Consider the following 16,807-nt stretch of genomic DNA (forward strand, 5'->3'; position numbering starts at 1 on the left):
CTTCATTTGTTCCGTCTCAGATAAATCACACACAAACAAATGCAAACAAAATGAATTCAGAACATTTAATTGTTAATTGATTCATTGCACATTTGCTCAGGTGCAGAGTCATACTCAATGTAAAGCTTTAAAAAATACAATCTCAGTCATCTCTGACGTGATTCTGAGTGTTTTCATGTTGATTTTTTAAAATGAAATACAGCATATGACAGATAGACCTTCTCTTTAGAGTCATATTCTTTGATAAATCTGTAAAGTAAACACTGAGAAACAGGGCAGCATAACTGGTCAACATCATTCATATTTAGGTAGTGTAACTGTCGACATGATACATGTGCATTTCCCTTTGTCTGTGTAAACACAAATTGTGTCTTAGTTTTGTTTTTTGTTTTTTTTTTGTTTGTTTGTTTTTTAGATTTGCAGAGTGCGACAAATTGTACTAACCTTTAGAGGAAAGCCCTCATATTAACTGTAGCTTCAATTACCACCTTTCTGTTGGCACCTGAATTATTCCATTCTTGAGCAGCAACACTTTTTGTGTGTGCTCCATATCACACATGTCCTCCAATCTCTCCTTCAAAAAAAGCTCAACAGGTTTACAATACTTGACACTTTTTCTCAAATTAAAAAAATAGTTTGAATCATCAACTGTACACAATACCAAAAACAATGTGCTTTTCCTCATGTAGTGTATAGTGCTGAGTTCAACATGCCCTCCACTGGCTGTAGTTACAGTGCGCCCATCTCCCTTTTTTGAGGCGGGTGGTCATCACAGGATGGATCAAGGAGGCCTCTCTCCATGAAACTTTCGGTGTCTGTACCTGCCGTTCTTTTCCTTGGCCATGTTGATACAGGCATTGTGCTTGTTGCTCTGCAAGTGGTTCCAGTACTTGATGAGTTCATTGGGGTGGAACTGATGGGATGTGATCAGGTGACTGTACTTGCAACTAGAGTAAGACACCCGCCAATGGTTGAAGAGGAACTCGTTGGGAGGGGGCACTGGGTCGATGCGCAGCTTTGCCAGGCAGATCCCCACATAAACGTCCTCCAGGTGCAGCCTACGTATGCTGAGAGAGGCCTGGTAGATCAGCTCGGCCATGTCCCCTGAGAACACGTACCCAGTGCCCGAGCAGAATATTGGGTAGCGCTCGCTTGGGTACAGCTCGGGCGGCATGTACCACTTGCTGTCCTTGTTTCGATTTGGTGCATAGCCCCTCATCAGATAGCCAGTGAAGTACCTCTGCTTGGGAGGCAGCTCTGGCTTCAGCAGCTTTTGGATGAGATACTCAGTATTGACAAACATATCACTGTCTGTCTTCATCACATAGGAGGCATGTGGGCAATAGGTGGCCACCCAGTTCAAGCCCATCAGGGTTTTAATGGTCAGGTTGTAGTAAGTGTCCTGATAGTCCTGTTGGATGATGTCATGGTAAACACGGCTCTCTTCCTCTATGCTGCTCTGGAGAAAGGTGTCTGAGCTCTTTCCTGTGCCAAGCAGGAAAAGACGGACAAAACCCAGACCCATTGCTGTGCTCTCATTTCCCCATGTCTGGCGGATAGCATTGCGGGCATCGGCCTGGCTGGGTTCTGCAGCAATTAGAAGGATGAGGAATGGAGTGCTGTCCCTACATTTGAAGGGCTCATTCAGAATGTAGCGGTAGGGCTGAGCGCTGAGTCTCCCTCCTACACCCATCTCCATCTGTAAACTGTTGTTAGTGCTCATGGAGTCCCCAAGGCCCATTACTCCCATCCTGGGTCCTCCTCCTCCTCCACCACCTCCTGCTGCCTCCCCTACTGCCCCATCCGCCTGCTGAGAGCTGAGATTGAGCAGAGGCTTTGGCGCTACATATCCCGTCTCCCTCCACAGGCTCCTCAGGGAGTTGCTCTGGTTGGCTTCTCCCTTGGGGCTGCGAAAGCCCCTGACAGTGTAGGCCAATGGGTTTTCCCGGGGCCCACTGCGTCCTGGCAGCCAGTCCTGGTGGCTGAAAAATAAGAAGAGGGTGAAGAGTAGAGCCAGGGAGAGGAGGCCTGCCACATGGGTCCTGAAGAGCGAACGCTTGACCGTCCAGGTCATCTTGATGGGACAGCAGTGCCGCCGTCTCCACTGCATGGTGCAGATCGAGGTCGCAGGAGGCTGCTGCTGCTGCTCGAGAATGGGCGGCGGCGGCGGTCACATATAGTCACCTCAAACATGTGGTTGCCAACAGTCAGAGGGTTATCTGAGCTGGCAGACGGGTTGGAGTGAGCCTCCTGGTGAAGTCAGGGGAACGTTTGAGCCCCCCAGTGCAGGTTTGAGCAGGGTTAAAAGGGCTCCTGATGGAGCTAGGAAGGCGATGATTCTCTGGCCATTGAGGCTTCTCCCTGGTGCTCTTTTGGCACTGTAGACAAATACAAGACCATGCTCTGTGTCTCGTCTCCTTCAGGGTATGATAAGGGTCACCTCCTCTATGTTTGCTCTGAAAAGAGAGAAAAGAAACAGTCTTGGCAGTTGTCCAAAAAGCACCTCGTATTCACTGGCACTGAACCACATCAGTTGAGTTTCAGATATGCTTTTTACTGTACTTGTGGGGACAACTGAGCTTATTTCTTAATCATTTAATTTATGATTTGTTTTGACACACTCAGACTTTACGAATTAATTTCTTCCAGATGCAAAAACCCCAATTAGAGTTTTCTGTGGATGCAGCGGCCACTATGGCAAATGGCACTTTGGGTAAGCTGACTTAACATTTTGAAAGGGAGAAGCTGAATCAATATGGCAGAGCTGCAGCATTTCTGATTGGACAGAAACACAGAACTCAGAAGGCTCTGGAGATGTGGCTTTGGGGAAAGAGAATGGGAGATTCAGACATTTAGGGAATATTGCTGAGAGCAAGTCAGTGGCAGAAGGGAAGATTTCTGCTGTAAAAATAAAGTGCATCTGTATGATTGAAAGAAAAAGGACCGTCCAGATGCGTGCCTTGTTGCTGTGTTACAGCATCATACATTTTCAGAATAAATCAGTTTCATTGTTGACATAACTGACGAAATGAGCATGAGTTTTCCTGTTACTACATAATGTCTGAAAATAAGAACATTTCCTAGATCATCACGTGCTCATCTCACAGTTATGAATAACAATAAAAATAGTGAAGAGTAGAAAATACTCTCTTTGTGGAAACTATGTCTGGTTGTCTGGTGCTGGGCATAGTGCGGTGGTGGCTGCCTCTTGCATATCATTATTCAGCTTAATGCCTGAGGCACAAGTATAAATTGCAGGTTTGCTCAACATGGTGCCAGCTAACGCTACTCTGAGCTGCTTGGGCGAGCGAGTGTCATCAGCCCCCCACTGCGTGTCGACAGCGAGGGAGGAGATGCATCTGTCAGAATGAGTTTTCAGGGTCCAGCAGGCACTGGTGCAAAAACCTGAGCCAGCCTCTGGCGATAACAGCATTCATCCGCCATTCACCTTCCACCTTCAGCTTATCAATGCTGTCTGCTCTCTAGCTGAGACCACCCAGACTTGCTTGATCTTCCAGGCATAAATACAGGACATACAAGGGAACATGCCCATAAAAGTACACATGCAAACACACAAACAGGCAACAAACGCAGACAAAATGTAACGTGAATGATTGCATCTGTTGCCCACAGGGAGTTGTGCACCAAGGGAGGCACAAAGGGGATCGCATATGCACATACTGATTCTCTAACTCACCAAGGCAAACAAACAGTTTGCACAAGCACGAAATTTACCGCGCATTGCACATAATCATATGCACACCAAATACTGCACACATAATCATTTTTGTGTTCACAGACCCACTAATACAAAATCTAATTCTGTTCAGACTTAATAACATACAAAGCAAACACAGGGCAAACATAAACACTCTCATGTCTGCAGATTCACATGAAAGATGCATGTGCACATCACACATTATTATATCTACACAAAGCACATCCATCATTACTGCTGTTAACTTAACACACACACACACACACACACCATCAGAGAAAACAGAATATGCCAGCAGAGACTTACTAGAATTTACTGAATATTAATGTAGCAGCAGTGCAAGTCTCGAATCCATCCTTCCTTGCTGACTGTGTTAATTTACTGACTGCCTGTCTTGCCTTTTTGTTTGTTTGCTTGCATCTAATACTTTGCAGACACCAAACAACAAAACATTATTTCGTGCAAAAGCTACATGCTGGTTAGTGTGTGGCAGATTTTCCAAACTTCAAATTTCCATTTCCTGCTATGTTTGCTCATTCATCATGACAACTGGCAAGGAACACGATAACCTTTTCAGGCAAGTGTGCTTACCCAGCGCAAGCAATTACAGGAGAATGAGAGGGGCCAGGGCCGGCTTTGTTTTAAAGGTTAACATACTTTACATCGAAGCACATCCAGCGCTTGAGAGATTTCTGCTGTCAACTAAATGAACATCTAGTTATGTGTGCTCTGATGAAATGTGCACACACACAGAGGGAAGGACATACACATAAATACACATGTACACAGAGATACACACTACACACACTTAATGGACGCCCACACACACACTTGCATGCAGACAACCATGACTGGTTGAGCGTACAACTTTGGGTTTTTTTTTGTTTGTTTTCAACATAAATGCCACTTTCACAGGGACATCAGACATTCACTTTTACTTTTTTGCAGTTCTATTTAATCTGCCAATGCCTCTCCTCATTAATTCATTTTCTTGCCTCCCATCAATGTCACTTCTATGAAAGCCAATTAGTTACACTTGCGCTAATTAAAGCCCCAGTGATTCTGCGGCGGTCAATAATCAGAACGAAAGCTGGGGGAGTGACACGGTGACATAGTAGGCATAAATTATGGTGTTATCTCTGTCACCACATCAGCTTCAAACCAAGAGGGAAAAAGATAGAATGAAAGGAGGAGAAACCCTCTGGAGAAAGGTATGAACACAGCTCTCCACAGTTTGCTTTCATTGTTTCCACACCTACATAAACAACCCAGCCCGTTTTTGCCTCCAAAATATGTGTAATGCATTCAAAGCAAGCTTGGCAGATGTCGATGAGGATATGACCTTCACTGAGTAAAACAGCGCACTTTGTGTTAGTGACACATTTTCCTCAAGAAAAATACTGCTCCCATCTGTGAGCCGTTTAGAGTGGCTGTTCAGTCGAGTTAGAGGTTAAACTCTGCTTTATTGAAACAGGCCTGACTGATTATGTGGCTGAGTGAGGTTCCCGTTCTGTCTAATAACACTGCCTTGAAGCAACTGTCGTCACTCAAGCACTACATTTACGATACTTTTTAATGTTAAATTAGGGCTGCAGCACTTGGCCTTGATCAGGCTGAAGAAAAGAAAAAAAAAAGGGAAAAAAATGTTTTTTGTTTTTTTGTTAATTAGAACATATTACAAAGCAATATTTTAACAAAGAAATGGTGACTGCCTTTTGCTTAATGAGGGCTCCTCCAGATCAAGTGGCCATTTGAGGAACTGAAATTTTTGGCAAAATTTTTCAGCACCAGACGTGGCCACTTTACTTTTAGTAGAAATTAACTGATTAACTAATTCAGAAACCTTTGGTTCAGGTGAGTCTGGTCTTGGGCCACCCCAGTCACCCCTTGATATGCCCCTGTGTATTGCTTATGTTGCTGAGACATATCTGAACTAGTTCACTGCTGTTAGAGCATGGCCTGCACAGAAATGACTTTTGAGAATTTCATGTCTGCTTTTGTTGTGACAAGGTCATGCTGGGTCCACCTTTAAAAAGAAATCTTGTAGGCAATTCAGTGTCGGGCTTTGTTCAGAGAAGTCAGCTGAAAGCAAAGAGGCTGTTGGTGAGTCCACACCTCTCCTCTCAGTGCTGCTTTGGTCTCATCCTAATCCCTCTTCATCCTGATCTCTTTCCTGTCCCCTGTTCAGCTGCACTCCTTTTCAACAACTCTTGCTTACCATCTGATTGCGGTGAAGAGTTCGCAGAGACTGCCGGGAAAGCAAGTGAAGTAGAGGTGACGGGTGGTGCGCTTGGTCCTTTTTCCTAACTTTCAGTATCTCCATCTGATTCAGTGTGAGCTCCTTGACAGGCCGTTATTCCCAGTTCTCTATTACCAAAGTGAAGTGTCTGCATCTGCACAGAGCCTGCCTGTATTTTATTATGTTCTCATTAATTTGCCGGTGTCAACAATTCTGGAGAAAGTGAGTATCATTCCCTGGTCATTACTGACATTTTGGATTGGTCGTCATTTGATGACCTGGTAAACAGACTCAACAACCAACTGTCTTTCTCCAGAATTGTCAGTGTGTTTAGAGCAACTGACAATTGCTGCATATTATGCCATTAATTTGTATATACAACTGCAGGAGCACAAACAGCCCTGGTTGGAAATTACTGGTGTGATAGATTTGAGTTCAAATCTTCATCATTCAAGGATGAAAAATTTGCAAAAGTGTACATCATATTTTAAATGTATTTATTTAAAAAGAATTTCTATTGGATTGTTTTTTGTTTTTTTCTTTTAAACTAAACTAAAGGTATTAATTGGACAACAGGTGGTGCTGTCCATTTATTCTCTTTAGTTTCTTTTCTCTCCATAATACCTGTGTTGAAATACCTGCTAGCGTTTTCTCACTGACTGATGTTTGGTCATGTGCAGTGTCCACAACAACAGTCGTTCTAATCAAGAAATAGTCCCAATAAAAAAAAAATTGTAAGAAAAAGATAAAATGCCTTGGGGAGTATTTCACTGAAGTGACCCTGTGAAAATGTTGTTTGGTGTATCTGTGACTCAACTAGGATAGCACCACTGGGAGAGGAAGGCCATGTTGTTGCTAAGCGTTGCAGAGCAGATGAGTGACACTGGATGGTCAGCTGTTTTTACCCTTCACCCACTAGAGGCTGGTCAGATCTGGGCCAGGCCACGGGTGCTCTGCTCCTGTTTTGACCGTAAGTGAGGCCTTCATCTCCACCTACAGCAGCGCAAAGCATTTTGTTTTCATAGAAACTAACTGTTCCCACTAAGGTTTGTTCATTAGGAAGAATAAATGATTTGTTTCATATTTCTGTTTTTGATCTGAAACAATAAGTTCACCATCAGTTGTTTGAGAGATAATCATCAGCAACTGCTTTAATAATAGTTCATAACAGGTCATTTTTTTTAGCACAAACGCCAAAATCTCCTGAGTGTTAGCCTCCAGATTCGGAGAATTTCTTTGCATGTCTTTGTGTAATCCGACAGTAAGATGACTTCTGGAAAGTTGGTTGGACAAAAAAAGGCAATCTGAAGTTGTCAGCTTGGGTTTTAGGTAACTAAAATGAGCATTTTTTTAAATTTTTTTCTGAAATGATAAAAGGATCATAAAAAAGGCAGGATTATCAACAATGAAATTATCTTGTAAAGGGGATGGAGGCAGAAATCTTGGATGGAGGGACATCGCACAACTTTACTAGATGACGCCAAAACTAATGAGAAAATGTTTTTTTTTTTTTGTTCTTTGTGAGAACTGAGCCTTTAATGCAAAAGTCAAAGCCATATAATGTAGACACACAGTGCAACATTTAAATTAACCTGAAAAAGGTTGTAACAAAGGATCGAGCAGTCTCTTAAAACTGGACTCAAAAATACAAGATGCCTCTGGGAAATAAAGCTTTGGCAGCTCGGAGCTGCTGTAGCTGTAGTAAATATTATATGACAATGATTTTCTTTCATTCAGTATGAGTGATAGCCAACCCTGCTCATTGTGCTGTTGCCAACTTTTACCACTGAATTTAATCCTGGCTCTATTTCTGGTTTATTTGTTAATAAAGCATGGTTGTATTCTCCTCACTTCGATCCTTTCCAGGGATGTCAATTCAGATGCCACAGCAATAAATTATGAGGTGGTTTGAAAATTGGACCCTATTAAAGTGTGATAGTCTAGTGGGCAGAAAGAATACCCAGATGGCGAGCTTAGCTTCTGTTTTCTCACATTTTATGTCAGTCTCATCAGTGAGCAGGCATACATAAGAATGTGCACACTTAAGTGCCAAATAGTTCTGTCTGCTGGACGTGATGAAGTGGATAAAAAACCCTGTTAATTGAAGTGGATCAATAGGAACTCCCTGGCCTCACCTCTTGGCAGGTCCAAGAAGTGCTTTCCTAAACTTGAGTCTAAATGAATCCCCTTTTTGATGACAGTGTTTGTAACTTCAGGAATTTCTGATAGCGAGAAGAAGACTCTCTAGACAAGGAGAAAGAAGGAAAAGTGAACTATTAGCATTCATCCTGAGGGAGCATGTAACAATAAAATTGAACTATTTTTAATTTTCCTGGGGTAGATCTGCCTTGAGCACCTGCCTGACTGCCCTGAGCGTCACTGCAACGTTTTAGGGAGCCACTGGGGGGTCCAAAAAGTGCCTGACGGGGAGGAGGCGCGGGATAGAGGAAGGGCATAGATTTACGTATGGACTGATGGGTGATGGATATTCAAGTCGGCTGGGAAGGGTGGATGGCTGAATCTAATGGAGGAGAGAGGAGGGCGGAGAAGGCTAAATGAATAATGAGGATGTGGAGGACCGATGAGACGTGCAGGGCTGCGTACCTCCTCCTCCTCATGCTGCTGCGGCTGCTGCGGCTTCCGACAGGGCTGCGGTCGGCTGGCGGAGCGTGTGAACCGCGGTGCCTTCACCCTCCATCACCGGCTCCTTGGACTGGATCCGGGCTTTAATGGCTCTCTTCTTCCAGCTCCCTCTTCTCTACTCACACTGACACCTCGGATGTGTTACGTCCCTCCACGTCCTCATCCCCACAGGCTCAACAAACCTGCAGGTTCTTGGTTCTCCTCCTGCTGCGCCTCCTCCTCTCCTGCTGTCTCTCCTGCTCCTTGTGTCCGTTATACACCACAGCGTCCCTCCGCCTCACTACTTAAGCTGTTAAATGTGTTTTTTTTTCTTCCCTTCGCTCTTTCGCCGTTGTTTCCTGATCTTATCCTAGTTTATCTCCCTGTCCAGAGATGTTATTCGAGGTAAAAATGAAAGAGAGACCCCCCCACAGTATCCACACACGTTTATCCGGAGCCCTGCGCGCTGGAAGGAGGGACAGAGCAGCAGGAGTGCGGCTGGTCCTTCACGACGCTCGGCAGGTTGATGCACAGTGTCAGCGCAGTGAAAGCGAGGAAGAAAACCGGAATAAAAAACAATATCCTCTCCCACCTCAGAGTCCAATCACTGCCAAAACATGTTCCCCGAGTCCCGAAAGAAAAACAACAACAACAACAACAAGCGGTCGTCTGTCCTGCCCTCCCCACTCCGCTCCTTCTTCTTTTTCTCTCCTGGATCTTTTCCTCCGCGCTGACTTGGACCGACCCCTGTCGGATTTCTCAGCCGGGCAACGCAGCTGCCCAACCCGGGCAGGCTGACTGTCAGAAACAGCTACACTGACGGACCTCCACCACGTCACTGCATTATTAGCGGAGCATTTCACGTGACCCACGCTCATGTTGCCTTCATGGGGTGTGGGTGAAAATCCCCGTCAACACACATAGACACACACACACACACACACACATTCATAAATACACGACCCAGCACATAAAGCGTACAATTAAAACTTGCTAAAGGTACAGCCGTTATTATTATGGGCAGTGTGGTATTTTATTATGATAGTGTGTGATTATTAGACTCATTTTCAAGAGCTTTCAGGTCTCAGTCTAGCTTAGTCGGGTTTTAGTTCCATTAAAAGGCAGTTATCATGTTTGACACGACTTTGAGTGCTGATTTGGATGTGGTATTGAAAAAGTACGCATAAGTGGTCACATATTTTAAAGAAAGCGATAAAACGTTTGATATGAGCGTTTGAATTTTTAGAAAATTTTAAATGTTATGTTTCTTAGCTAACCATGTTGCGTGACAGACGCAACGTTTTTTGAGCTCTATACTTATACAATTCAGATATGAAACTTACAGTCATGAAACCATCGACGGCTGCTTGACAGGGTTTATATGTTCATACTTGTTCAGAGCTGTCAAAAAAACCACCACTAAATTCCTTTGAAAAAGTATGTTTCTCCAGGTTTATAAAAACAATCTTTAGGACGATGTCAACATTCATTCTGGTGACTGGATTGAAGTCTGAGCTGATTTCTAATTGATAATTGATTGTTAATTGTCATGTTGAATGAATGTGTATATAAAGAAAACAAAGTTCCTGCAGGACTGAGATGTTTTGAGCCATCCTTAAGCATTCCATGGTGGAAATTATGCTTTATTGTGCAGATCATCTTTTCTTTTGGTTTGGCACAAAACAAAAAGATCCAGAAAATTCAGACTGGTACAAATCATTCAGTATAATTCAGTAGACACACACACATGTCTTTTACCTGAAACCTTAAGAGGGTGGTATTTCAAAACAGGAAGCTCATTTTTCCTGCTTTTCCCATAATCACATGAACGCAGCATCACTCCCTCCAACCACCCTGCTCCCCCACCCCCCTGTGGGTGGACAAAAAAGAGGATTTAACTCCATAAGAGCATGGAGGCCAGTGGTTGTCTGGTAACAGCTGGATTTGCCACCATTGTGCTCTTTGTTTAACGCTGCCCCTAATGCTTCTCGCTGGACAGTAACATTTTACAACACATGGTTTGCCCTGTTTGTTACATTAGTGATGCATCAATATGCACACATGATTACCAGCTACATTTAGCATGCTTTTGCATGCTGACAAGAAAAACAAACAAACAAACAAAACAAGACAAAAGCACAAGGCTGAGGTTGTTGACAGCATTGGCTCTCTCTTTCTCCCCTACACAGCAGTGTGATGATGAAACCCTCTCTGCCTCATTAATGACTTAAACACAGTGCAAACCCTTCATCAGCCTTCAGTCATGTTTACACTCATGCACCTCCAGAGATGTTTCTTGATTGGCGATGAAAGCAGCTTGTCTCTTTCCCTCTTTCAGCAGAAGTGGAGCAGATGGAATTACGGCTTGTGCAAAAGATGCTCGCCACTCCAGGGACGGCAAACCAGTGGGAGAGCAGCTTCTTGCAGCACTGTAAATATTGTAGCATAGGAGTACAGGTGACTGAATAATTAATAGGAGCTGTGTCTTTGACAAATATTCTTTGGAGGCCATTAGCTCTGCTACCTGGCCAGTGAGAGCATATTTGTCAAAAGAAAGTAATGCCGAGGAGGTGATTGATTTCCCGTGGCTGCCAGGTTAGAGGGAGCGCGCCACTCTACATTAATATCATGTGACATCTATTAGATAGGTGACTTCCTCAACTCGCCTGGCCTGGCCGCCTCGGCAAAGACCAGCCTATCAAAATTTAAATTGTCATCATTAATTGCTAGCGCTCGGGGAGTATCTTTGAACAGCACGTCTGCCGTCCCTGCTGTAGCTCAGAGAAACACAGACTTGCACACAAACACAGACACACACGCACAAATGTCCTCATGTACAGTAGAGAAAGCACACATGCACACAACCCATCATTTATTACTTTCTTTAAAGCTTCCTAGTGATGCCTCTGCAGTCATTTTCTATAAACTGGATTGCAGCTCCTGCAGTGTGATTTCCCTTTATCTCACAAACTTTAAACACCCAGTGCCTTGAAGTGAGAAGTCAATAAAAGCATGTTTGTGCTTTGGCACGAAGTGAGGTGTTATTCACAAAATATGAAATATGACTGCACTGTAAAAGCAAGCAAAGACAGTGACCATATTTCCACATTGTAGTTTTTGTTTTGTTTCAAATACACCTAAATTAAGTGAAAAAGTATGAAACTATAGCTCACTCTTTTCCATGCAAAGCAATAAGTTCAAACACAAATGGCCCACATTTGCATAGCAACTTGGAAACCCTTTCACATTTGAATAATTTCTAATTTCTATGCTTTCAGTCATGGTCAGTTCGCCATATTGGCAAGTTATGAAGAAAATGCCAACTGGGAAGGCAAATAATACACTTATATCTACCTTTTCACATTGTGAGTTTACCCATTTGATAAGTCAATTGTTTTATCTTCGCTTTCATTTTTTATGAAGCACATTTCTCTCAGGTTGTTCTGCACATTCTCTTTTTCTCTCAGATGCTGCTGGTGGAAGGAAAGGTTGGTTATCTCGACGCTACGCCTTTCACAAAATGTAGTCTCAGATGAAATGCGAGCTCTTATTGCTTCTCTTAAAGAGTGCAGTCGCAATATCCTGTGGCACAGCCTCGAGTGCAGGCAGGGATGTCTCTGTGACGATCTCCTCCTTTCCTCAGACCTGCAAAACATGTTTACATGCTTTGATTAAGTAAAAAAATAAAAAAACATTTACATATGAAGTGACACACAGAGGACAAGAAATGCCTCCAAAGTCATGAGAGAAATGTGAAATGCAATGTATGTCAGACTCATAGATCCAATAAGAAAATGCATACAGTTGAAGCAGTTGGCAGGCAGGTTGGATAGTAGCATGTCTGTCAAAATGGAGTGTCCGGATTTCTGCCAGTCTACATACTACACATGTAAATACCTGTATTTTTTAGATTTATACGTATCTTGTTGTTAATCCTATTTTTATATTTTTCGCTTTCTTTCTTGGTCAGGAAAACTGCAAGTGCAATGTCTGAACAAAAAAGAATTTGAAATAAAGGAATTTTGATTCTGATTCTGATTCTGAAATGGACAACAAACAGTGCAGTGTTTACAGTCAATACAAGCAGACAAAATATGCACACATTCATGTGTTTCTTCAAAAGAAAGAAATCTGATTGCAGTCTGTGCACAGGCAACACATTTTAATTCTACCCAGACACTTCTGTGTATGGCTGAGATGGACTGATCTGTCTGATCTTCACTGCCAGATATAGATGTGGTCAGACAGTCTGACATTCAGCCACAATGTTCAAATGAGCAATATAAACAAGAAGAGCTGGAGGTGAAAGCAGGAAGTCATGTGCGCAGTTACAAGGGATGCATTAAATTCCCTTCAGGGAGAGAAAACACAGTGAAGTGATCTCGCAGTTAACAGTATTTACACTCAAATATCAAGAACCCATTGACACAACAAATAACCCATTTACATCGCTAAATAATTTGTTGTTATTTGAACTAATCTATGAAGCAGTCAATCCAGAGACATTGTTACACTGCTGTCATTGTCAGCAATATAATCTCAAAAGACCTGTCTTGTCCAATCTTGACAATTGTCGTCGAAAATGTAAATCGGAACAAAAAATAAAGGAAAAAAATACAGGAATGAATGTGGATTTGGGACATAAATGGAAACCTTGCTTAATAACAGAACTGTCGTTTTGTTACGCAGTCAGTCAGTCGTCGTTGAACAGTCAGTTGAACGTCTGGACCCAGGCTAATGGGAACCAGGTCTGGCTGTTGAAACCCTTTACATGCATGCAGTCTCAAGGCCACTTTCAAAGGCAAATTTTGATTCGTATTCCGCTAAATGAACTCCAGCTTTTTTTTTGTCTATTCAATGTGAATCTTTTCTGAGCAAAAGGTTTCACGTCAAACCTGTCCGTTACAGACTTCATGTCCCATTGCATGTTACACACAATCCCCTTAACATTTCCTGTCTGTTATTGCACTCAAACACTGGCAAATACAATCCATATTACACATATATATTAACAGGCATCCTATTGCTCCTAAAGCCTTATGAACATGAGTACTAAATAACCTTGCAGCGCTGTCCCATGCGTGTATTTGTCCTTGAACATACAAGGAAATAATACACAAATAGTCGAGCTATAAAGTTCCTTACTGAATATGACATCAGAACATATATGAACAATTTGCCACCAATGAATTGATTTTTAAAAATGGATAATAATCTAATCCATTACTTGTTGTATGCTTCACATCATTGTATGTGCTATACCTTTAGCTGATTAGTCGTATATGAGTATGTTTTAATGAGATGTAGTGTGTAGGAGGAAGGCAGAAGGGTGGTGTAGTGAAGCGGCTGTCCATCAACCACACAACTCAGCTTCAAGGCTCTGTGTGGGCCATACACCTGGATGAAATGTCCCCAGCCAAGAAACTGAGTAGGCTACAAACCAGCTGCTGTAAGAAGACCTCTGACCTCTCGATAAAGAACAAAGGAGATAAAACTTTACAAATAGCATTTGAGCCCTGAATTAATAAACAGTTTGCTTCTGTATATGGGATTTTATCATGATAGGGTACAATATTGCAATAGTGGAGAGGGATTACTATCAAAAGCATGAAGAAATGGCTGAATACTTTTAGCAACGTTTCCACAAATTGCTTTAGGCTACCTTTGATATTAGCCAGTCTGTGGAAATACATGAAGAGCAGTGAGTGCTGAAGAGTGGGTAGCTGTAGAGATGCTAGCTGTAATAACCCACTGACACTGTGATATGAGTTAATATCAGACATGACTCCAAATGAAAGCTAAAAGTCAGCTGTATCAATTTTGTAAGGAGATAATATGTCACACACTGGATTTTCCAGTTTATGTTTCAAGAGGCCAAAACAACAGTTTGATTTTGGCAGGTTTAAGTAGGAGGTGGTTGCTTCGCCGAGCTGTAAAAACAACATATTGTGTTTATGGGGAAGACAAACAACAGTTTAGCCATCCACTCAGCACTTCTGTACAGCATCTCCTCTGGCCCCACATCACAGCTCTTTGCTGTTGTTCATAGTGAGCTAGCTGCGGTATTAGTGAGCTTTAAGAGTGTTGATATTTCATCAACTTTCAGGCTTTCAACTAAGTGCCACCAAGCTCCAGCTCCACAAAGTGTCTTCTTCTGACAGTCAAATACTGTGAGTGTTTCTCCAAAAAACGTCAAGCTATTCATTTAAATCGTAAGATCTGTCTTACCGGTGAGAGTTAACTTAAGCTTTAAGAAGCAACTGCACAAAACCTTGTTGCTATGGATACCAGTTTCATGTACATTGTGGAACTATATCTGTAGTGACTGTAATGAACCTGCAAGCCAATCAGAAACAAGCAGTTTCATGGTTGGATTATAAAGAAAATTTCGCCTTCGGGCTGTTTCATGTCCAGGACCCGTCAGAATTCAGCTGCATTTCTGACCTACAGCAGCTGACGTCAAACAGATAAGAGATCAGTCAGTGGGCATTCTGGTGGGGGTCTTTCTCCATCAGTGCAATTCTGCTTATAGTTTATATACCAAATGGTGTTCAGCTGACACTGCACGGCTGGTTTGGAGAGATAGCCTCTACAGATCTTCAAGGATAGCAGAGATGGAAGTATCCAAGCAAGAGATGTATGGTGCACCTGTACATTTCTGATAATGTAAGCACTACTGAAGCTGGCTCAAACATTGCCCTTCCCTTTTCAATCCCATTTATTTTTTCCTCTAACTGGCAAATTTTCAAACAATATTTCTGTACTTTATAGGTGAGGGAAAAATGTTGAAACTGCACCTCCTTTTGGTGAAAATTTGTTTCAATCTGCATCTAGTGTCATTCATACTGGTGAAAATAATAATGCTTAAAGGTCACCCAGTTCTCTCTCTCTCTCTCTCTCTCTCTCTCTCTCTCTGTCTCTCTCTCACACACACACACACACACACACACACACACCACTTCTGGGGACATTACAATGACTGACATGCATTTCCAGGAATACACACACACACTGTGAACATTTCCACAAAGACAAAAGCAGCAGGATTTCATCATCAATTCAAAGAAACACATGGCTAGAATATTGGAAATCACTGGTTTAATCTTAACCAGTGAATTTTATTCTGTAAAATTATCACAAAATCTTAATCTGAGAAATAACTAATAAAAACCACATAAAATGGACATACTCCCCAGTCACTCAAAAGTGTACTCAAGTTACTTTCCAGTTCACATCCTCCCAGAGTAAAAACTATGACAACACATGCCTGCATTTGTGCCATTCCTGCTGGTTTTGCATGTAAGCTGCTCATTGAACCAGAATGTGACTGAGGCCACATCCTGTCTCTTTTCCAGTCCCACAATTGGAGAAACTTTCTCCTGCTTGGCTACACCACTACTTAATGTGACAGAGAAAGATCTGATAAAATAACACTCTGGACCTGTGTGTTTGGGACCGATTGGCCACAGAGGGTTTTCAGTATCAAGAGATTAAATGAAAGCTGCATGGACTTAATTTTGCAAATCACAGAGGAACAGAAAAGTAATCTCACTTAAACGTATCAGGCGTCCATCTGGGTTGTATGACCAACTGTATGCGAACTTAATGCACAAGATCAAAAAGGAGATAATGTGATAATTCAAATATGAGCCTCAGTGAAAAAACGTCTTGTTTGATTGCTTTAAAGATGCCTGTTTGTTTTCTGGTTCCAGATGGTTTTGACGTGGTTTTCACTGTAAATGAAACAGTTTGTTCGAAGAATGTACAGACTGCTCTTCTCTCATCCAGACAGCACGATTACTCATACTCTTAGCATGCTGCCACCCAAGCATTTGTGATTAATTCATGTCATAACCACAGTACTTTGCTTGTGATATTTTGCCTGGCACTTTGTCTCTCCTCCTACTCTTTAGTGGAAACGTGATACAGCCTTGATCGAGTTAGTACTTTATTACTACAATCAGGACAGAATGAGGACAATCTGCACTTGGGCAAGAGGCAAGAGATAGCAGTTTAAATCTGAATGATCTGAGAGTCAAAAAAAACTTCTAAAATCGTTCATTTTAATGTCAGTAACCGTCATGGTCTTCCACATGGACACTCTTTTGATTGTCAGCTGTCTCTAGACAAATGTAAATCTTACTGTGAGGATGTCTCATAGCATTTTGCTTGCTTTCTTGTTCTAGTTTATGCTTACTCATGAGCTGATACGCTGGAAATTTGACATC

At 42.3% G+C, this 16,807-nt stretch overlaps 1 protein-coding gene across 1 annotated transcript; it reads right to left on the bottom strand.

Annotated features, from left to right (window-relative positions):
• Positions 1-353: 353 nt before the first annotated feature.
• On the bottom strand, positions 354-9,419 carry b3galt2 (UDP-Gal:betaGlcNAc beta 1,3-galactosyltransferase, polypeptide 2). Its single transcript, XM_046392415.1, has 2 exons — positions 8,562-9,419; positions 354-2,456 (listed from the first exon to the last, which is right to left on the bottom strand). Exon 2 carries the CDS (start codon positions 2,108-2,110, stop codon positions 782-784), a length of 1,329 nt encoding a protein of 442 aa, XP_046248371.1. The 5' UTR covers positions 2,111-2,456; positions 8,562-9,419; the 3' UTR covers positions 354-781.
• Positions 9,420-16,807: the final 7,388 nt, after the last annotated feature.

This window comes from Scatophagus argus, chromosome 6 (genome assembly GCF_020382885.2).
Source record: "Scatophagus argus isolate fScaArg1 chromosome 6, fScaArg1.pri, whole genome shotgun sequence".
Taxonomy (NCBI): Eukaryota; Metazoa; Chordata; class Actinopteri; family Scatophagidae; genus Scatophagus; species Scatophagus argus.

What these genes read in the sequence shown, in the direction of transcription:
- b3galt2 (XM_046392415.1), bottom strand. Translation starts at nt 2,110, where the DNA reads ATGCAGTGGAGACGGCGGCACTGCTGTCCCATCAAGATGACCTGGACG.